We start from the raw sequence: 23,068 nt of genomic DNA on the forward strand, positions 1-23,068 counted from the left end.
GGCTAGGGGGCATCCTGGCCTGTGTACAACATGGGTACAGGTGCAGATCCAGAATCTGAGCCATCCTGGGACTACGCATTCCTGCCCTTCGTGGACACACCAGGAAGGTGACCCTTTCCCAGGCTGGAAGCTGGACGCTAACAGGAAGAGCGTGTGTGTGTGTAGGATACCCACAGTGCGCCAGGCACAGACAGGAAATGCAGCAAGGACAGCAGCTTCGGTGGGAACCACAGCCCCCGCCCCGCCACTGCAAGGCAGGACACTGCAGATTCCCAGGGGCTGAAGAACTTACAACACCACGCTGTGACTTGGTGACTAAAGGATAATTAAAATCCACGTGTCTGAGTCCAAGCTCATGTGTCCTCCACCAATGATGTTCCGTCTTTCAGCAGTGCACACATCATTCGGCATAGGGCGAAAGCCTGCCCTGAGCCCCGGTTTCCTTACTGATAAAACAGGAGGACAGAATGGATACCTCTTAGTTCCCTCCCACCTCAAAAATTCTATGATTTTATCTTGAGTCAAGAAAGAAAGAGAAAATACGTCGAGTGTTGGAATTTTCCCAGCAAACCAAAATGTCCGCCTGATGTTTGTTCCCCGGTACCAAGTGCGTACATCCCACATGTGTTTCTCAGTGGCGGGAAGAAAACCCCAGAGTATAATCTCTAGAGTCTTAACGCCTTTCACAGCCTAATAAATTCATTCTGGAAGGTCACAAAATGTAGCACTCTGTTCAAGCAAATATCAGCATGCATGCCATGCATAGATGATCCACGCTGAAAGAATCAGAATACAATAAAACGTATTTAGGAGACACTACTCTCCTCGTAATTTAATCTTCCTCTGGTAACTCGGAAAGCACGCGAGGACACCCGGGGCCGTACGAACAATCACCGTCGTGTCCATGCGTGCGGGAGCGCGGATTCAGAGTGGGCTCCGGTTGCTAAGATGCTGACTGCATCACAAAGCATTCCGCATGTGACTGTCGACTGCATCTGACTATTTCTCTGGAAGAACACTGCTGCATTTTTATACGAAACAAGAATTTATTATCAGGGTTTTCCAACTCATACTTTACTCCCAACGAAATAAACTCCTCAGAACTCAGTACAGGGTAAAGCCAGGAAGGGTGTCTTGGCTCCAGGTAGAGAGCCCTTGAGGGCCCTCCGCGGGGCACACTGCCAGCTCTTCCGAAGCCTGCGATCAGCCTGCAGCTTGTGACCTCGGTCTCCGTTCTTCTGAGTTTCTGTCTCAGCAGATTCCACTCTGGTTTTGTTCTCTGGCTCATCTGGTTAGAGAAAACACCCAGGGAGCCCTGTGGGGCCTGGCATGGGCCACATGGCAGACAGCAGCGGTCACTTTTTGGGGGCACCTGACTTCGGGACGGCCTGTCACCCCCGCACTTCAGGAGCAGCAGAGCAGTCTATGTGTGAACATTTATTAGATATGACGCAAGAGGAGCCCGGGGCTGCGGCGCAATGAAGGAACTGGGCCGAGTCCGGCCGAGTGAACCTGTGAGGATACTAAGCGGAGCTGGCCTGGTGGTTCTTACCTTTACCCACTCTGCAAGCTCCCGTTTAATAGAGGGCCCCAATGGCACCGAGACCCCCTCAGAACGTGCGCATCCCACAGCTCCAGGCCATGGAATGCTGTTTGCCATGAAATTGCTCCCAGCGCGTGTGCTTTCCTTCCCCCAGCTAAACTGGATGCTGTTTCCCGTCTACACTTCGAACTTCCCCTGGATGAATGCACTTCACTCGTTTTCCCTCCTCCTTGGTCCACAACCTCTTTCTTTGAATCGTTTTGAGCCTCCCATGGGACCCACGATGAAGCACTGTGTGAGGACAAGTGCTCCTCCCAACCCATGACTCGGCTTCAGAGGGAGCCTCGCCCATGGTGCGACCAAGCCAGGACACCACCAGGCTTCAGAGGAAGCCTTGCCCGCCGTGCATCCAAGCCAGGACACCGCTGAGTCCCCGAAAGACTCAGCATCGCGAGTGGATTCGGCTGCAAAGTCAGTGCACGAAGGCACCGTGAGAGCTCCTCCTGCTCTGCCCTGAAGAAACGCTTAGAAGGAGTACCATATAAAGGCGGTCCACGCCCAGTAGGCTTGGCTACACAGGCCAACACACCTCCCAGCTCACCCCCTCATTCCATTCTCCCTTCTGCTGGCCAGATTCACCCTCAATCCTATTTCAACGGGTGAACACATCCTCCAGGCCAGGTGCAATGGCTCACGTCTGGAATCCCAGCACTCCTGGAGGCTGAGGTGGGTGGATTGCTTGAGCCCAGGAGTTCAAGATCACCCTGGACAACATGGCAAAACCCCATGTCTACCAAAAAAAATACGAAAATTATTCAAGTGTGGTGGTGACCGCCTGTAGTCCTAGCTGCTCTGGAGGCTGAGGTGAAAGAATGGCGTAAGCCCAAGAGGTGGAGGTTGTAGGGAGCTGAGATTGTGCCACTGCACTCCAGCCTGGGTGACAGAGCGAGACCTGTCTAAAACACACACACACACACACACAGTCTCTCACCCTCCCTAAGCTATTCCAATTGCTGCCTGTGTTCTATTAGAAAGAAGGAAGGACGGTTGTGGAACCTCTGCGCAGCCGCACAACTACAGCCTGGCCTTCCTCACAGCCAGCGCACCAGCACGGACAGCCAGCCAGCCTCCAAGCACGAGCTCGGCAAACACCTTACGGCAAAAGCCTGAGTGTGGTTGGTGACGGCGGAAGAAGATGGGCTCTAAGGACGGGGCTATTGGGCTGCAGGGTGGCAGTGAGGCAGCCAGCCAGGGGATAGGAAACAGGAGACGCTCTGAAGGTAGATACATTTCCTCCTTTAATTACCTTTTCTTCCCTTGACCATTTTTTTTTATTTTAAAGACTCTTTCCTTAACTCTTCAAATTGCATATAATACCAAGGCAATTGTTCCAAGCACTCTTTTTATTCTCTAAGTTGAGTCATATAATTTGCCATTATGTTGATCAAAAACAGTTGAACACAATCTTCCTTGCGGGACTTCCCCCGATTCCAGGCCTTCCCCCGATACCGAAATCCAGGATGCTCAAGTCCCTGGTGTAAATACCTGCATGGAACCTACGCGCATCTCCCGTACACTGTAAATCATCTCTAGATTACTTATAATAATGCAATGTAAATGTTCTATAAATTCTGCTGTGTTGTTAAGGGAATAATAACAAAAAAAAAAAGGCCTGTATATGTTCAGTACAGAAACAACCATCTATTTTTTTTTTAATATTTTCAGGCTGTGGTTGGTTGAATCCAAAGATGCGGAATCCACGGATACAGAAGACCAACTGTACTTCTAACTTCCCACAACGTCATCTAAAACTTGAGGGTGTCCCATCTATTGAGTCGCAGTGAGTATCTAAAAAGTGAGGGTGGGTTCAACAGGACGGAATATGGATTTTACATGACAGACATTAGCATAACAAGAAATGGTGGAAAAACTGGAGTAGTAAAATTAGTCTTGAATGGTATGCAGCTAAACGGTGGACTGTATATGACGAGTACCTTAGAGTATCTGCCGTGGCCTGGGCACCAGGCAGCCCAGTCCAGGCACTTCTCAGGATGGCAGGAACTCTGAGAGCAAGTCTTCCAGAGATGTACAGACTCTCTGCGTGCTTCTGTTATTCCTGAATCGCCTAAATGCTTTCTGAGCAGAACTCTATTTTAGCCCATACACTGAAGGATTATATGTCTCCTTGCAAAGCAATATTCGTTTTTCCTTAGTGATGGTTTCTAAGCTCTCTGAGCTTCCTTGTGTTCGGGAATGTGGGAAATGTTGATTTTTATAAACTCCAATTAGATGCCCTTTCACCCCTCTTTCCTACTAAAAATATTAATTTTTTGTGAAGTCCAAAAGTGGACTTTCTGTTCACGTCACGTCCCTTTCTCAGTGGAAGATTTAAAGCTATAACATATTCCCAACGACTGACTTTTTTCATAATTTTGCGCTTCTACTATTTTAAGTCAATAATGAGAGCTGCTGCGACCAAGTCTTATGGGGGATAAAAGTAACATGAATATCAGAACTTTCCAGAGGAATAGATGACAACATTCAACTGAGGAAACATGTTCCATAAAAAAATGGAGAGGAGTTTCTTTCAGTTAATCTAATAATGCAAATTATTTCCAGATCCAGAAACAGCATTCAAATCAATTCCTAGATATCAAAGAAAATGTTCGGGTAAAATTATGGCACAACTGGGTTTTACCGGAATGGTCGCATAGATCTGAATTCTAATTTCAACTCTGCTCCCACGGGCAGGCTGGCCGCTGCTTATGAGAACTCCCGTTATCTTTCGTTCCTCAATTTCTACAAAGCTGCTCTACCTAACAGTGTTAGCCAGTCATCCCATCAGAGTTCGGAGAATTTAAAATAACCTAATGCTCAAAGAACTAACTAATCTTTTCAGTAACAGGAAAGGCAAGCATTTTTCAAAGTTGCGTGTATTTTTTCAGAAAAAGAAAGGAATGCCGCAGATTTAAACATTAAGATTCAGAATACCCAGTTTCTTTTCCAGGCCGGCCCTGTGAAAGACCTGCGCCAAATCCCACAAATCGCAGTGTTTGGAGAGTAGTTAAATTGATGGAACATGGTCTCTCTCCTTAAAGAATATCCACGAATTAGTAATTTGTTGCTACACTAGACTATTAAAGGGGCTGTTATGAGTGAAAAATTGGTGTTTTTAGGTAGAAAGATACTGTCCTTTGGGATTACGGAAAGTGACCCATATATACCTAACAAGGCTCTTGCATGTTTTATGCCTCTGTCGCACCATAAATTTCTGTCCTCTCTCAATAAGCTGAAATATCCTATTTATTCTATCTCCAAAACTGTTTGTTACATTTAACTATATGTCTTGTTACAGAATCAGCTGAGATCTACATTAACTTTCTCAAAAAGTTACATATGGAGAAAAATATACACAATGTCTTTAATAAATAGCAGGCTCTAGGGCCAGGCGCGGTGGCTCACACCTGTAATCCCAGCACTTTGGGAGGCCGAGGCGGGTGGATCACGAGGTCAGGAGATTGAGACCATCCTGGCTAACACGGTGAAACCCTGTCTTTACTAAAAAATACAAAAAATTAGCCGGGCATGGCGGCAGGCGCCTGTAGTCCCAGCTACTTGGGAGGCTGAGGCAGGAGAATGGCGTGAACCCGGGAGGTAGAGTTTGCAGTGAGTCGAGATCGTGAGACTGCACTCCAGCCTGGGCGACAGAGCGAGACTCCGTCTCAAAAAAATAAAAAATAAAAAATCAGTTTCTTAAAATTTAATGAGCCTGAAAAGAAAAAAGAGTATTTTCCAATTTATGATAGAAATCATTTGTTCTTTCCAACTTCTTTATTTCTAAAAGCACTACTGGATTAGCTTATTATGAATCATGTGACCACCATCATAATCAATGGGGTGAGTGAGGCCCAAGAGCTTTTCCAAATATTAAGAATATTTCTCTTCAAAGTGGGGGAAAAAAAAAAAAAACCCATAGTGCTAGCCCAATATTTTATCCAGCATGTGCTCCAAAAAGTGCTGGAACAATCAGTAAAATCTATATTTATAAAAATAAAAAAAGAACACCAAGAATTAAAAGACGTCAACCAAGGGTCATGAGGGGGTCAACCCGGTTTCACATGACAAATTATTCAAAGAATCCAAACATGTTCACTGAATGGTCACTGCATTTTCAGAGAAGGCCATGTTCTCCTGTTTCTCCCACGGGGACCAATGACTAAGAAATGACAAGTTAAAATCCGCATTACTGAAGACTCATTTACCTATGTAGACACTCACAACCGGGGCATGGATTCAGCACAGGTTTTGCTACAGGAGAAAAGACTTGCCTTCTACATCTTTGTTGACTCAATATGCATTTCAGTGTAACAGACCCTCATATAACACACTGTATAAGACTGTAATAAACTCTGTCCAGGTTTGGCCAAATCTCTAACAAGGAAAAATGACACTGTCTTCTGTTTTGTTGTGAAATAACACAGCAAAGCAGTCATCTTCTTCACCACAGAATATAAAGAGCCCTGCCCCTGGGCTTTGATTTCTAATACTCTTGAAAGTCCAGGTAAAAAGCAACAGTCAGGAACAGCGTTGCAGAGAAGGGAAAAACATCTTTGACTTTGTGGAGAAACATGCAAGTTCTATCACTGAAACATCACTTTCCACTTAAAACAATTATGCAAAGCAAAAAATAATAAAGAAAATATCAAAATGTTTAAAATTTATAGAAAGTAGGAGAATTATGAAAACAAAGTTAGCCAAGCATCTTTAAATATTTACATGACTGCTATGTGGAAAGTAATCTGTTCCAATTAACTGTCTCTAAACCCACAGGGTTACTTGAATCCAAGGAGATTAATTATAACTGCACACCAATTTGAAGACAATCTTCTACCCAGCTAGAGTGGAGGAAATTGTGTGTGTGTGTGTGTGTGCATCATATGGTGAGAACTGGGTCTGAGGCAGAAAAGGAAGAGGAGGGAATTTGTCTCAGAAGGGATCCATGATGGTGTTCTTTGCTCAGAAATTAGGATTACAGATGCTCAGGTGAGACCATCAACCCTAGAGGTCAAAAGTGTGTGTATGCAAACACCGAAAGGGGTTGCAAGGGGAGCTGATGGGTGTCTGCATCTGCACTCAGCAGTGCGAGCTCCAGGTCTATACTGGGGAGAGATTCCTGGGTGTGGAGTCACCTGGGCACAGGGACCCTGGGCAAGGGCACAAGGCCGCCCGGGCGTGGAGTCCTGAGGCCCAGGGTCACCTGAGCATAGGTCTAGCTGGGTAAGGGGCTAATGAGCGAGGCTACCTGATTATATGTTTATCTGGGAGCAGGAACCCCCTGAGCCTGGGATCCCAGGACCCGGGCCACCTGGGTACACTCGCTTACCTGGTACAGGTTCGGGGGCGCCCTCCTCACCGCTGTCTTCGGCAGCCTCGTCCGCCAGGCCAGAGCCTGGGGAGTCGGCAGCGGCACAGGCGGAGCCGGGGCTGCTGGGCTGGGAAGCCGAGTCACCCTCACTGAGTGATCCGCATCGGGCCCGCGCCACCCGGTCCCCGTCACTGTCCCTGTCGCGGCGCGCGCGGCGATGCACGCGCGAGTGCAGCACCATCTGATGATAGGTGCGGAAGATCTTGCCGCACTCGAAGCACTCGGAGGACTTGCCCTGGCCGGTGGTGGCTGCGGCCCTGCGGTTGGGGCGCGTGGCTGAGCGGGGATCGAGGTGGCCAGCGGGCGCTAGGTCCCCAGGCCCAGTAGCGCGCTTACGCGGGGGCCCCTGCGCAGCCGGTGCATCCTGCTCGCGCTTGCGCTTCTCCTGGCTCACCAGGACGTACTCGCGCCTGTCCTTGTCAAAGGCCACGTCCCCGGCCAGCGCCTCGTCCCAGGCCCCATACTTGAGGTACTCGGCCGGCTCGGCCACCTTGCCCCGCGTGGCCAGCTGCCAGGCCTGGTAGCTGTTGACCGGGTCCAGCTCGGCCACCCGCCGTCCGGCCTGTGCGCCGGAGCACGCGTCGCCGGCCGCAGATGGCCTCAGGTTCAGGCACTGGAGGAAGAACTGCTTGGTGTCCGGGGGCCCCTCCGCCCCCTCCTCGGCCGGGGCGCGCGTGCGGCTGGCCTCGACCCTGCGGTGGATGGCGTTGTGGGCGTTCAAGCTGTCCAGGTTTGTAAACAGGTTCCCGCACTTGGCGCAGACCTCGTAAAGGCTCAGGCCGGCGACGATCACCTCCTCCTGGACCACGTTGTTGATGGTGGCGATGGGGTCCAGCTCACTCTTGGGCCTGTTCTTGCTGCCCGTCTTGGGGCCGTGCGCCTTCATGTGGTTCTTGAGGAACCAGGGCTCCTTGAACCTACGGCCGCAGATGTGGCAGCCGTGGTCGAAGGAGCCCCGGTGCTTCTTCATGTGCGCCTTCAGGAACCAGGTCTGGCTGAAGGCCTGGCCGCACACCTCGCACGGGAACTCCCCGGGGCTCAGCTCGGGCTTGCCGTTCTCCACGCAGGCCTCGCCGCCGCCGGGCCCCTGCGCGGTGATGTGGTCCCTCTCGATGTGGCTCAGCAGCGACTCCTCCCGCAGCGTCGCGTAGCTGCACAGCCTGCACTTGAAGGGCTTGTGCGCTTGGTGCACGTGCAGCTCCAGGTCCTTCTTACGCTCGAACCGGCTCTTGCAGAAGGAGCACTGGGCTCCGGCCTTCGCCTCCCCCGGGGCGCATGCGGACCCCTCCGCCCCCTTCTTGCTGCTCCGCAGCAGGACCCTGCCGCTGTCGGCCTGCGAGGCCCCGTTCAGAACCCTGGCGCCGTCGGCCTGGGAGGCCCCGTTCAGCAGCCGGTTGCAGGCCGAGGCACTCTTGGTGGGGCTGGCGCAGGCGTCCAGGCCCTCCGAGGCGCGCATCTCGCCCAGCGGTGCCTCACCCGCCTCTGGCTCGTGTCCCTGAATCAGAGTCCCCGTGCGGTGGCTCCGGATGTGAATCTTCAGGTTGCCCTTCTGGGAAGCCCGGTGGTCGCAGTAGGGACACTTGTAGGGCTTCTCGCCCGTGTGCTTGCGCATGTGCTGCGAAAGCGAGCTCTGGAAGGGGAAGCTCTTGCCACAGATGCAGCAAGTGTGGCAGGTAGCCTTGTCCCCATCCACCTCGTGGCCCCGGCCGGCCCTAGTGGGGCTGGGGCCTCGCCTCAGCTCCATCTCGGCCTCTCTGTTGCGATCCATCCGAAGGACGGGCGCGGCCGGTGGTGGCGGCACAGCTTTCTCTCGCGCGGGCTGCAGGGACCGTCCTATCTCTCCATAGTCAGAAGAGCCAAAAGACAGGCCAGCTCCCAGGAGGTGCACCTTCTACATCGGGGGCGCAGCAGCTGGCGGCCAGCACCTAAAACAGAGACGGAACATCATCAGCAAAGCTCCTGGCGAAGAGGGCACCGGCATGGCTGCGGGAACCCCCATATGCTCCCCAAAACATACCTATCCAACCCACACTAAGAAAGGGGGCACCAACAACACTTCAAACAGAGGCAAGAGTAGCCGCTTGCCTTATTAAATATCAGCATCGGTTAATTATCAATAATGAATTGTGTGAAATCATTAACATAAATAACTGTTAATGATTGTGCACCAAAATAATTATTCCCAATAAGGCATCGAATCTTGAAGGAGAGACTGTAGTACCAGAGTGTGTAGGAGTGTGAGGAATACAAGCTACTCAGCAAGACCATGTGGGAATTAGGGACAGAGGGAAGCAAGGTTTGGGAAAAGCCCAGTTCCTGGGCTGATGGAAGGTGAGCTGCACAGGTGGTGACAACAGTTGATGGCACTTCACAAACACAGTCACGTGCCACTTAGCCAACAGGATATGACCTGAGAAACGCATTGTTAGGCGATTTCATCCCTGTGCAGACATACTACAGTGGACGCACATACACCCCCAGATGGCACAGCCCACAACACACCTAGGCTATATGGTGAAGCCCATTGTTCCTAGGCTACAAACCCATACAGCAGGCTACTCTGCTGAAGGCTGTAGATAAGTGTAACACAATGGCAAATTACAGCACTGTAATGCAATGGCACCACTGTAGTATATGTGGTCCAACACTGGCACATCCCTGTACAGTGTGTGCCTGTATATAATTGTGTGTAGACGTTAAAGAAACGAGTCTTTTGCTAAGAGCACAGACGACTTCATAAAGGAGAAACAACACAGTGTGGAAAGGATGCCCTGAGCTCCCAAAGTGCCAGCTCCAGGACCCTGCGACTGAAGCCGTCCTGCCTGACTCTACTTCTGTGTGTGCTTGACCACGAGATTAGTTACAGATCAACCCCTGCTGGCCGTGGTGCCTGCCGCCCCTTAGACAAAGCCCGTTCTCTGGCCTGGCTCATAATCGCCTTTCCTTCTGGGCTTTGTGCTTTCTCCCCTGGTCCCCTGCCCACTCTCCCCAAAAAGGAACCCCAGGCTTTGGCACAGGACTGAGTGCTGATCCCCAGATGGGCTGAAGAGCCCCATCCCCAACCTCATGAGACCATGCAGCCTCTCATCTCTGCCCCCCCACTATGCCACAGGTCAAATTCTCACAGCGTCCTCCTAGGGAGGGTGGGTCTGCTCCCAGAGATTGTGCCCAAGCCTGAAAACAGTGAGCATCAACCACCCTGCATGCTCACTGCCACCTGCATGCCCATCCTACCCACCAGAGGGTGAGGAGAGCAGAGGCCCACTCCCTCCAGGCACACAGGCAAAGGGCAGCCTGCCAGAGCGTACCTGTGTCCAACACAGAACAGGCCCCCACCAAGGACGAGGGATGCATGAATCAAAATGCTTGTATCCAACCAAAGAGGCCTAAATGGTGCAAGGAGAAAAGCAACTCTTCAGTAAAACCAGGAACCCCACCTGACACCGGGTGAGGTAAAGAAGCAGAATGATGAGCCAGTGAGAAAGGATATGAGATGCCCAGTCTCTCAGGTCAGTGCCTGAGTGTGTCCGAGAGGGAGGGGCTGCACAGACAGCTCCCCGGGGACAGGCTCTGCTCATCTGCTCATCTCTGTACAGAACAAATCCATTTCCTGCTTCCAAGGGCCCAGAGAGGGTCTCCCTTCCGGGGCCGGCTCCAGACCTGCACAGTGAGGCACCCTGATAGGCGATGTTCTGAAAACCCAAGTGATTTCACACAGAAAGGAAGCGTGTTTTTATAAACCTACAATCTCACACACACTAAGAACTGCGACTGAAACATCTATAAAACCCAAAGCAGCTCCGACTTCCTGGCTAGGAAGCACACAACACATCCACACACAGCTTCCATGGAAAGATGACAGGGTCTCCCCGGAAAAGACCTGGGGTGGCAGGTCCCTGTTTGCTCTGAGTTTTGCAGCCTGGAAGGTTTTCACAGAAGCAGGAGATGGGACACAGAAAAGAACACTGGGCCGGGCGCGGTGGCTCAAGCCTGTAATCCCAGCACTTTGGGAGGCCGAGACGGGTGGATCACGAGGTCAGGAGATCGAGACCATCCTGGCTAACGGTGAAACCCCGTCTCTACTAAAAAATACAAAAAACTAGCCGGGCGAGATGGCGGGCACCTGTAGTCCCAGCTACTCCGGAGGCTGAGGCAGGAGAATGGCCTAAACCCGGGAGGCGGAGCTTGCAGTGAGCTGAGATCTGGCCACTACACTCCAGCCTGGGCGACAGAGCGAGACTCCTTCTCAAAAAAAAAAAAAAAGAACACTGATAATAGACCTGAGGGGGTGAAGGGGCGTGAGCTAAAAAATCAGTGTCGGGTGTCAAGCGTGTCCCGTGTCCCCAAACCTCCCCCACGGGGGTCTGGGATTCTGACCATTTTGTATTAATACTTCAACTCCCGACGCCCTAGACAACAGCAAGACAGCAGCCTCCTGAAAAGACCGCATGCTGCACCCTCTCGCAGGCAAATACAGTGCCAGGTAGAAACTTTATCAAGAATTACGGCTTCACAATGCCTTTCCAGAAAGTCCCTGCTGACAAGCTTTGGAGGCACCTAAGGAAACACGCGCAGCCTCAGCAGCAAATGAAAAGCAGCAACACAGAGGTTCTGCTCCTTCCTCCAGGGACGCACCCAGCACAGCCAAGCAACAGAGCGGGCACGAGAGAGATGCCCACCCAGAGGAGCCAAACCCCACTTGCTCCAATAAAAAACAAAAATTAGCCAGGCATGGTGGTGCACACCTGTAGTCCCACCTACTCGGGAGGCTGAGGCAGGAGGGTCACTTAAACCAGGGAAGCAGAGGTTGCAGTGAGCTGAGATCACGCCACTGTACTCCAGCCTAGGTGACAGAGCAAGACTCCATCTCAAAATCAAAAAAAAAAGAAAAGAGAAAAAAATTAAAATTTCCCCCAAAACTGGAGAAATAAATAAGTTTACCAGGAAGATTTCTTAATGACCTTTTACTCCAAGCTAATTTAAATGATTTTGGTCTTGGCACACATTGTGGATGGCTGTGTAATGATTTATGATGATTTTACAAGGCAAGTGATCCACAGGAAGCCTTACCCTTCCCCAGGCCCCAGTTCACTCCCCCACAAAAATGCTGAATCTGATATTCAAAGTATGAATGAAGCACACTATTTATATCTAACTTAGTGACTGGATGTGGTATAAAAACCTTACGAGTGTGAACAATCATAGAAAATACGTTTACAGGGAGGAAAAAAAAAAAACTAAAATCCTGGAAATTGGTGGCTCTGAAAAATAATTTTACAGAATCCCCTAGACCTCCAACGTTTATCTATAAAGGACGTTAAATGTCAAGACAGTTCTCTAGTTCAAGAGAATTAAACTGCCAGAAGCCAGCTACGAAGATAGGATTCGCCGAGGAGGAGCCCAGGCCTGGTCAGGGCCGTGAGAGGGAGGCCTCAAGTGCAGAATGAAGCAAAAAGATTTGTTCAGTGCAAAGACTCACACCAGCCACCAAAACTCTGTGCTCTATGGCTATCGGCTCCTGCCTTCTTTCAGAGCGGCAGCTGCTGGGGTCTGCACCCAGAGAAGCAGCCTCCGCGCCAGACAGCTGTGTGCCAGCAGCTGTGCACCCGTCAGCGTGCAGGTCACAGGGTCACGGCCAACACAGGGCATTCGGTGCAAAGTGCACACGTGCAGTTGGGAACCCTGGTCCCAGCCCTCATGCTCCCAGTCACCAGCCACATGCCTTTCTAGGCATGTCCTTCACACCCTCAACTCATCCCCTCCTACGTCAGGCACAGAGAAACAAGAAGCAACAGTCACGTGTCACCGAAGTCCCTTACAAATGCCTCCTTCTGTAAAATCCAGTGACCACCTCAGAGCCCACAACATCCAGACCCCAGGGACATCCAGGCAAACACACACCTGGCACTTAGGCTCCTCTTCTCATCCCAGGCAGCTTCTTGCCCTGCTGGTGCCCTCCAGGAGTGCTGGGGAAATAGACACTCTCGCTCGTGGATCACCAGAGCCCCCAAACACAGCCCCATCTAGCCCAGCTCAGCAGCACAACCCCAGCATCCTGGGCCATGACCATGGCTGAGCAGAAGATGGCACACTATCAAGCAGCGTGGCCCTTGTACATCTGAAAGGGCCTTGTGCCAGCATCGGACCCATCCCATCCTTGCACAGCCTTGAGTCCCCAGTACCCCAACCCTAGCTAGAGCCTGAACCCTGGCCCTCAGGCACCCGGTGACTAGAGAATGCAGTCTCCATTTCCTTCAACTCACTTAAAAGCTTTCCCCAAAACTTGCAGAGCCCTGCAATTTACAGGCAGACGTTCAAGGAGGAGCATCAACGATGCCATCAACGATGCCATCAACGATGCCCTGTGATCAACAAAGCAAGCTCTTCTTTCTCTCCGATCTCCTGCTCACTACTTCTCCGCCTGTCCCATCTTTCAAAAATAAGCCCTGCTATAAATCCCTGTGAGAACTGCACAGGATGTGTTTTTAGAGGACTTAAGAACATTTTGAAGGGAAAGATACATGAATGTACAAATGGAAAAAGTGCTGGAACAGTAACCAAGTTAATCCCAAACCGCCATTATCTTAAGGAAACATGAGCAAAGCTGCCTCTGCCCAGGGGTCCATTAAGTGATCCCCTCCTGATGTCCACGGTTGACTAGCAAAGTTTCTCAAACTTTAAAGAAACAGTCAAAAATGAATTGACTCTCCTAAGGGGTTACTCAGTGGCCAAATCGAAAGATCTTTGTAATCATTCTTTTTAGCTGCAGGCAAAAATTGCTATTTAAGACAAGGGCATCCCTTCCAAAAAAAGAACAAGAATGCTGTCCTCAGAGCTTCCAACTTCAAAACACGCCATGGGCGGCCGCCCCAATTAGGAGGATTATCAGGATGTCAGCCGCCCTGCTGGCACGATGGGCTGTGCTTTAGACCCCGCCAACCCCTGTAAGCCAGGAGGGCTTCGGCGGGATGCCTTCTCTACCTTTATCCTGGTCCCTAGTGGGGCGTGCCTCACATAGGAGCAGCGCCTTGTGATAAACTGTTACCCACCTCAGTTCCAGCCACAGACATTTCCGTCCTGGGCTGCCCTATTCCACTTTCTCAAACGCACGCCAAATGCAAGTTGTTGTTCCAACTCTCCCTGTAACACATGGGCCTGGAGATAACCAGCCTTATAAAACTTGTGCACGCAAACCTGCCACCCAAACTACAGTGAATATGGAAAAGTTCTGCAACAGCACAGATGTTTGGAGCCAAGGTGGAGGGTACAACGTGTCCAGCTGACATGCAATATGGCACCCACGCACATCGGACGGCAGGGACCCATCAGAACACACGGTGTGCCTGTGTGTTGAATCACAGTTTTGTTGTTATGGTAAGACGTATTACAAACTTTTTCCAAGGCTGGAATTGGGAACTTGTCAGACAAAACTGTAATTTAATTGTTTAGGCATAAATATGATTTGCTGATTAGGGTTTTAAAGCAGACTTCCAATGGATCTCTTGGTGTGTGGGGGGGTGTGTGTGTGTGTGTGTGTGTGTGTGTGTGTGTGTGTGTGTTTATTTACCCAGAGATGTAATGAACAGTTCGAGGCTACTTTTTTTAAATGCCTTATATAATTTTTGAAATAAAAAATTTATTTCATTTTGAAAAACTTAGGTAACAATCACATTTATTAAAAAATAAGAAGTAAAATGTTCGAAAGAACTGTTTACTCATAACATAAAAATACATTGTAACGGAGAAAGGGAGAGGCTTAAGAAACGACAAAATATAAAAGTAGAAAATAAAATACGTAGCTACACTTTAAAACTAATCATGTAAACATCTAAAAACATCTAAAGACATATATATTAAGGCTGCTGCCGTACCGCTGGGTATTTTTTTTTTCTTTCCACTCTTTCTTTTTTTGCCTATACCATACAATTGAAATTAAGTGACTTTCTCCAGATTACTTACATTTGCTAAATTTGGGATAAATTTACTCTGTGGGCCAATATTTCAACTAATCAATCCCTTCTGTAAGTGAGGAAGAACTGTCTTTTTGACCTAATACAGAGCAGAAAAGTCACTTCCTGACACACACCCCGGTAAGCTGCTGAAACACTTCCCGGTGTGAAGAAATGTGTACCCAGGGTTAACCCCACTGATGCTACAGAAACTTCTTTAGAAACAAGCACTGCAAAGCCTTGGTCCAACACATTCAGCCAGAAAGCAAGCCATGTTCACAAAGCCAGGGGGTATGTACAGCACAAATGTAGCAGAAGCAGTCTCTGTCACATCCCCGAGGAACTTCAGGTGACAGCAGGGTCCTTCGAGGTATTCCAGTCCCAGGGTGGTGCGGTCAGGCGCTAACGAGGGGATCCCTGCACAAGCACTTCCTGAGCACCTAGCAAGTGCTAGGTCTTGTATCAGGAGCCAGAGAATCTAAGATGACTCAGAAAAAGCACCCGGCTTCAAGGAACTCAAAGTCAGACAGGGAACCATACCATTATCAAAGCATGCTAGCAGCGCACCAGTAAGACAAGGAGAAGTTTCCAGAAGGCCAGGAGGGAAGTAATTCACTGTATTTGCAAGGACTGGCCAGGTTTTCCCCAGGGAACCTGAGGCTGACCTGGGAACCACACGGGTGTGGCTTGAATTCTAAGTACTTTTCATGACCCAAGCACAAAACACCAGGTCCTCCCTGGCTCCTCCCTCCCCATCTCAGCAGTACCCAGTAATAACCCCACGTCCTGCTGGATGCACCTCCCAACTCACTCTTGAATTCATGTGCCCAACTCAAGCCAAAGCCATCACTCCAGAGCACAGATGGGGCCTGTCTCCAGGAGACTCCCAGCCCTTCGGAGGCTCCCCAAGTCTGTAAGATGAAGCCAAACTCCTCACCTTGGCTTCTCAAGGTCTGAACCCCACAGCTGCCCTGGACCCCCACGTCTAGAGCCCGGAGCCCTACTCCGGCCCAGCAGCCTCCCAGTAACCATGCTCATGCTCCCTCCCCCCGGTCCTCACGCCTGCGTCCCTGCCCCACCTGTCATAAGGCTGACCAACCACCACCCAGGTACAGTACAGCCTTTCTGATCTCCTTTAGCCAGTGGTAAGAGTCTGGTGACTCAACAAGTTGTGAGGGGCAGCCAGACTACCTGGGATTTAAACCCAGTTCTGCCACTACCTGAGGTCAGCTGTGTGACCCTGAGCAAGTGTCTTAGCCTCTCTGTTCCTCAGTCCACTTCTTCATCTTTAAAATGTAAATGATAGCAATATCTATTTTATCATACTCCAGTAAAATTTAAATTAATGCAAGCAAGCCACAATGTTTACTACACTATAAATCTTCAATACATCTTAGACAGGATTAGTAATTGTTCAATAAGTGAATGAAATAAGAGTGCAAAGGTACCTGGTCACTGGCAATGACAATACATGGTTTAATAAATGCAAAAGGACAAAAAAGCAACTAGAAAGCTGGATTCCAAATAGCTAAACAGGAACACCTCTATATTCACTGGGCTCTTACAGTTCATACTACAACAGGTTATTTAACACAATTAAAAACTCTGACCAACAGCTATAATCATCTCCAACAAGCACATTCCAACATACTGCAGCTCCAGAACTCTTTGTAGAAATTAAACCTCAATATGGACTGGGTATTAGAGGATATTTGAGAACTACTGTTACTTGTGTTAAGCTGGTAACATAGGAGAATGATCTTATTCTTTGGAGATGTAATGAAATATTTAGAGTTGGTTTACAAAAGGGAAAGAGAGAGATGGAGAGAAGGCAAATGCACCAAAATGTTAACAACTGCTGGGATGTTTATTTGTAACTCTTTCCATTTTTCCGAATTTGGCAAATCTTTCCTAAAAGCTAAAAAAATAAATCCTACTTGCCACTCCCGTAACACAATTGAAAGCAAAGCAGCTCTGGGGGACCCGGTGGGCCTCTTCCCCTATCTGATCCTCCCCCTCCCCACCCTCCCCACCCTCCCCAGGACCCACGGAAGCTCCAGGGCTGTAAGACACGCAGGTTGGAAAACGACCTTTAGTTAACTCAAGTTTTCGAAAGAAACTCAAAGAAAAATCATCTGAATAACAGGAACCTGTTCGAATGGAAAGCAGTGTTTTATTTTAAGATTGCTTTCTGATGTTTTAGAGGCTTGCCCAGAGCCATTAAAGAAACCCACCCACAGGCTCCAGTTGCAAAGCCTTCTGTGGACAACACGAACTCTCACGAACACCTGCCAAAATTCAGTGTATTCTGGCGTTCTGAGTGTATTCTGGCATTCCTAACTATCCCTTCCAGCACTTCACGAGGTAAAAAATCAGTAACACGGTGGAGGTTTCCTCTTTCTTATTTTCAACAATAACGTTCTGACCAGTTAAATATGGCGTTACCAGGGAAAAACCGTAAGACATCTTATATTTTAAAATAATAACTATGTCTCTGAACCAACAGGAAATTTTGCCATTTTCTGCTCTGTGAATTAAACCACTAGGAAACAAAAGCTGAATGGTTTTGTACTGATTTCCCTACAACTATCAAAGTTGACTTTATCAAAATCTTATCCCGAAAAAGGCACCAGAAGGCTACCCAAATATGCTCTCATGTTTAAGAGTCATTTCCTAAACAACCTCACTCTTAAAGTTTGCGGAAACCAAGCAAAGCTGACTGGGAGACACCAGGGAGGAACAAAGGAGCAAGAGGAAAACTGAAAGTCCCGTTTCCTGCACGAAGTCCCCGCAGCCAGCATGTGTCAGGGGAGGGGAGCAACACTGAAGCGGGTGCTGCTTTCCAAATGCCTATCTAGCTTGCCCTTTTTTTCAGTTCTGGTTCATGAATTAACCTTATCGCCATCCTGAAACAGCCCTGGCTCCCTCGACGCCATGTGGCTTTACTTATCCCCATCTGCGTCCTCTCTGACCACCTTCCGGGGGGGCATCGATGTCAGCCCGGGATGGACGTCCGCGGGTGCAGGGGGGCGACGGCCCGGTCCTGCGCACACCTCTGCTGACAGGGCATTCCTCAGGAGGGGTTGGAGTGATCGGGAGGAATCGGGGAGGGAGGGGAAAACGCCAAAAAGCTCAAAGCAGACAGAATGCTTCCGATATTTACAGGGCTGTCTGCAAAGGCATATCATGGCTCCAAAAGGCAAATCATCAAATCTAAAAGAGCAACTACCGCTGGTGCGTTTCTGAAGGGCGATTCTCAGACGCGGTTTGTCCCGGCCACAGCTACCACGGGGTCTGCGCAGAAGCCCGTGCGTGTGCTGAGTGGGTGCAAGGCCCAGTTGGTGTTTGAGGAGACTGTGTGTGTTTGTTCTCTGGGAAACAATGAGACGGGCTTCACTAGTTACACTGTAGTATTATGAACCATGAATTAAAATACATCATTAACATCCTGGACAAGCTTATCTTACTACTGAGACAAAAAGCCTATTCTCTCAACAAATGGGGGAAAATTCCATCACAACAATGAAGAGTTCCTCTCCCTACAAACCATTCTGTACACCAGTAACAATTACAGGCTTATAGTCCCCAGACTGGGGTCCCGAAGAGCCCCATAAAGTGATGCATTCACTATTGGGAGAGTAAGTACGGCCGATGACAGGCCTGGAGGCGGCTGCTGTTCTCAGACCAATCAATAATCCATTATGAACCAGCTACATTTCCACTCTAAGAAGAAGAAATGAATAAAAGGCGACCAGAATCGGCAGCATTCACAAGAAACTCCACCCACCTCCCCCACGAGGAGAAAGAGGACACAAAACACCACTATCCCAGGGAGCAGCCGCGAGCAGAAACGCGGCCCCCTGACCACACCAGACCTGATGTGGGGGCAGCCAGAGAACAATGTGCTTAGGTCTTTCTGCTCAAAACATTCATTTTAGAGGTAAGTCTCCAGCTGGCTTTGTTCGGAAAACAAGGTAGAGTGAAGGAGAATGAAAAACTCCATTTTCTAAAACAAAGGTTGTCTTTAAATTATTTAGCGCCCCCCAAATAAATCAAAGCAAGTGCCAACATACTAGTCCCCCAATGTAAGGAACTGTCTGTAATAAGGCTTTAGTATGCGAACTCTGATCCTTTAAGCACAGCCTGCTCTGGCTCTGCACCTCAGACCACCGGCTGGAGTCATCACGCTATTTATAGCCAAAATGCATATATGACCTAAATGTTCTTCTTCCGCAAGTAGGTTACCTTTTATGAAGTTGTTTACCACAAACTGTCAAAAAAAAAAAAAACAAATTAATTCCTAGTCCAAGAGAAAAGAGAGAACTCCATCTTCCACGTAAGTTCAAATAGAAGAACAGTTGCTAAGAATAAAGACAGTATCACAATATATTCTCGAAGTCCCTTGAACATCACTAGTATGAAGCTGCCCGTGTGCCCTTTTACTGAAATATGACCTGGGGGAGGAGAGCAGCTGAATACACAATCTAATTATGGATTACATTCAGAAAAGTCCAAGAAAAAATGAGGAAGGATATGGAAATTTTCTTTCCACAGTCATTAGCATGTCCTGGGAAATTCAAAGTAGTTCTAGAGACGTTAATAAAGGAGTGTCCATGTGAAAATGAAGAAAAGGGGGTGGCTATTTTTATATCAGAAGAGAAGAAGCCTCTAGAATTAATGGATTATTGTTACTTGTCATTTACTACTTACTATTTCCCAATTCTTAATATTAAGTAGTTGCTTGGCCAATCACTAAAACAGTAAACTTCACAAAACTAAAAAATAACAGGATCCAGAGCCTGCTCCATAATTTTCTGCAGATAAATGTGCTGTTGAGAGCCCCCTCGTCTGCCACAAAGAGCTGGTGTTAGGGATTTAGAGGTAAATCCAGGCTTCTAGAGCAGCCGGCGTTGCTAGTATAGTTAATGATCTTGTCAACATTTCCATTAAGAGCCCCATTTCCAGAAGCTCAGAATTCCGTCTCCCCCAAACCCACGGCTCAGATGAAGTCCTGTGGTCACTGAGGGGCTGCTCTGCTTCCCACAAAAACAGAACAAATCACTCGCTCGTCATTACAAGAGCCGGGGAAGCACCAGATTTTCACTTTGACTGTCTACATCCCACACCACGATAGTTAAAGCTGAAGTTGCGCATAACTCAGGAACACTGAAAACCTGGGGAACACCAGAGAAAATGAAAACTCATCAATTTCTACTTTTAAAACAAATATGGAAAATCAGAAGGCCTTCGATGAACTGCAGCAAGAACCCAATTTAAAAGTGGCTTGAAGATTTTACGGAGCCTAAACTCAGAACTGTGGAAACTGTTAACTAATTCAGTGTGTCTTAATATAAAATCTCTTAAAATTTTTCTTAGAAATGATCAGCAGTGAAAACAAAACAATCGTGCAGAAACTTGTAGTTTTTTACTGGGTGACACCTCCTATCGTTACTAAACACGCTTTTTTGAAATTTCCATTAGTTACCATAAAATATATTTTATCTGAAATTTGTTTCTACGAATAAGCTGTATATATACTGTGCCATGTAAACCAGTAGCAAAGAACAATGTTTGCCTCCCAAACACACAGTCCTATTTTCCAACCACTTGATTAAAACCAACATTTCTCTCCCAGTATAAGAATACAGATTGCAATTAATGCCTATCTGACATTTTCTCATTCCTCTGTGCTTTTTGTGAAAGACCCTAGAAGTCCCCACCATCAAATGAAAGAAAGAACTGTGCCCAAGAATACAAAGAGAGATAATTATATGCAGTAAGCCATAAAGCATTCTGTTAAACATTACCTTCCGAGGTAGTGCTGTTCAGCACAGAAGTCAGCGCCCAAAAAAAGACCTTCATTAAGAGCTCATAGAGGAAAAATAACACATCAATAATCAATTTTACTGGATTCTAAGCAATTGCTTACACATTTTGTGTTAAAAGAAAAAAACAGATACCCCGAAACTGAAAAGATTTTCATAGCATAACTGAAAGGCATATCGTACAAGGCATTACTTAAGATTTTGTTTATCACTGTACAAACACCAATCAATACTATAAGACAATCAAAATTACTGAAGGACAAATCTTCCCCAAATGCTTTACTTTATATAGCACATGTACTGTAACCAGTTTAAATTTTCCAGCTCCATTACTGCCAATAATGACTGTAACATGACCTAGTTTATCACTAACATACACAGCACCTTTGAAAGCAGTCGGCTATTTCAGCCGCTTAAGGAGAGTGATCTATCAGAGAATGTTTACAAAGTGCAGTTTCTGACAAAAACATGAAGTCACATCTCCACAGGATCTACCCTGCACTGCCTGTCTAAAAAGATTTTTTCAAACACACTTAATGACACATTGCTGCAAGTTCCAGGTTTTGAAGATAAAAGAAGATCTATTCTTTCCTTGCAGGGAACAAAAAAGGATAAACAAGCAAAATTCCACTGCAACTCCCTGTAACAATGTTGTTACATTATTCAGCTACAAAAGTTAAGGAAACTTTACACCTGAAGTGATCATAAACAACCTTGCAGAAATGAGGGTGGGCGCATTTTTCTAAGCCAAAACATCTTGCCCAGCAACAGCTTCTGGTAAAAATAAATACAAAACACAACAAGGCATAATGTTTAAGTTCAAAAGTGCCAACCCCCACCCCCATCCCCTTGGTCTCCAAAGAGGAGAGAGCTATCTACTCTTTATCCCAGCCCGGGTTATATGGGAATAAAGTGTTACATGTTAATGGGGGAAAGCGGTCCCAAGTCAAACAGAAAGACAAACAGCAGGCACACAGTTGCTTTGCAAACATTTTCCAAGAACTCGAAGACCATGGCACTAATTCAGTGACTACATCTGGAGAGTCCGTTTGGTCAGAGAAGGTCCATCTTTGAAATTAAGGTCAGAACAGTCATGGATCTATGCAGTGGAAGAATGCATTCACTCCACGACCACGGTCATTTTCCGATCTCTCTTTTCCTCCCACCCCAACCTGGAGGCACACAGCAACAACACACACAACCCTCCACTCCTTTTCTCTGATTTGTCCAATGCAAATGTTGTGAACAGATGTGCAAGGCATTGCTCGGGGACAGATGGAGACTGGAAAGGATCACTGCCGGCACAGGTGGGGGACTTCAAGGACTCAGGCCCACCCAGGCCTCTCTGCTCCCATTCAGCAGGGTGTAAGCACAGCCAAGGGCAGACAGGAGCGCGAGGAGAAGCCCCTGGCAGCCCATGCTTGTGTTTCCAGATACTATCACGTCTGGTTCAAGAAAATTACATTCGCCTTTATGAAAACAAACCACAGAAACAAGTACCTCGTGAAAGGGGAGGCTACTTACAAACTTACTCTCAGCAGGCACGTGAGATGCGTCAAAGCAAGTCTGTCTCACAAAGACTCTGCACTTACACACGTGACGTGCTACACGGAGCTCTCCATGCACAAACCTCTGTGGCAGAGAAAGAAAATGAGTGCAGGTGTGTGGCCTGCCCACTGAACCAACGAGGTACTGACAAATAAAATGACTCCAAAGTGTGCTCCCACCTCGATGATCTGAGTGGGCTGCTATTCCATTAGTCTTCAATAAACACAATTGACAACCAGAGAGAGCATTGTTACCTCCCTGTTCCCCTCCCCGAGACTGAGCTCGGCGTCCTCATACAGTCAGGTGTCGTCTGTAACTCAAGGAGGATGGCAGGTCCCATCAATAATGAGATGCCACCAAACTCACTCACTCCTTTGTCACTCCAGATAAAGACAGCATCGCTGCTCGCCCTCTTCTCAGGAGCCCCAGCGAACGTGAAACAATAGATGCTCACTTTAGCTCACGCTCCTGGCCTGATTTCTTTGGCAGCTTAAACTGCTCAAGCAGAACCTTCTGCCTTGCTAACCCTGGGGTGATGAGCGGTAGTGCCTATTCAGGGACCTTGCGGCAAAACAAAATCTGGATGACTAAGAATTGGAGGCAACAGAGGTAAGCACGCCGGAGACCTTGCTCAACTAAAGGCCCCAAAATCTTGCTTCCATTTATCCATCAATAACTAAGAAGGAGACTGTCATCCACTTAGCTGGTGTTAAGTCACATAAACCAGTGTGTTAAAGTCGGCTCAGGGATTAGCCTATCCCGGCCAGCCTTCTGGGAC

General features: G+C 48.1%; 1 protein-coding gene across 7 annotated transcripts in view; it reads right to left on the reverse strand.

The window, feature by feature from the left end:
- The window catches only part of ZNF516 (zinc finger protein 516), a 139,473-nt gene that overhangs the window by 78,316 nt on the left and 38,089 nt on the right, over positions 1-23,068 (reverse strand). For all 7 annotated transcript variants that reach the window (XM_030925720.1, XM_030925719.1, XM_030925723.1 and 4 more), the window contains exon 2: positions 6,927-8,893. In XM_030925720.1, the coding sequence (XP_030781580.1) occupies positions 6,927-8,736 (1,810 nt within the window). In that variant the 5' untranslated portion in view covers positions 8,737-8,893. The remainder of the gene's footprint in view (positions 1-6,926; positions 8,894-23,068) is intronic.

Source organism: Rhinopithecus roxellana, chromosome 21 (genome assembly GCF_007565055.1).
Source record: "Rhinopithecus roxellana isolate Shanxi Qingling chromosome 21, ASM756505v1, whole genome shotgun sequence".
Classification (NCBI taxonomy): Eukaryota; Metazoa; Chordata; class Mammalia; order Primates; family Cercopithecidae; genus Rhinopithecus; species Rhinopithecus roxellana.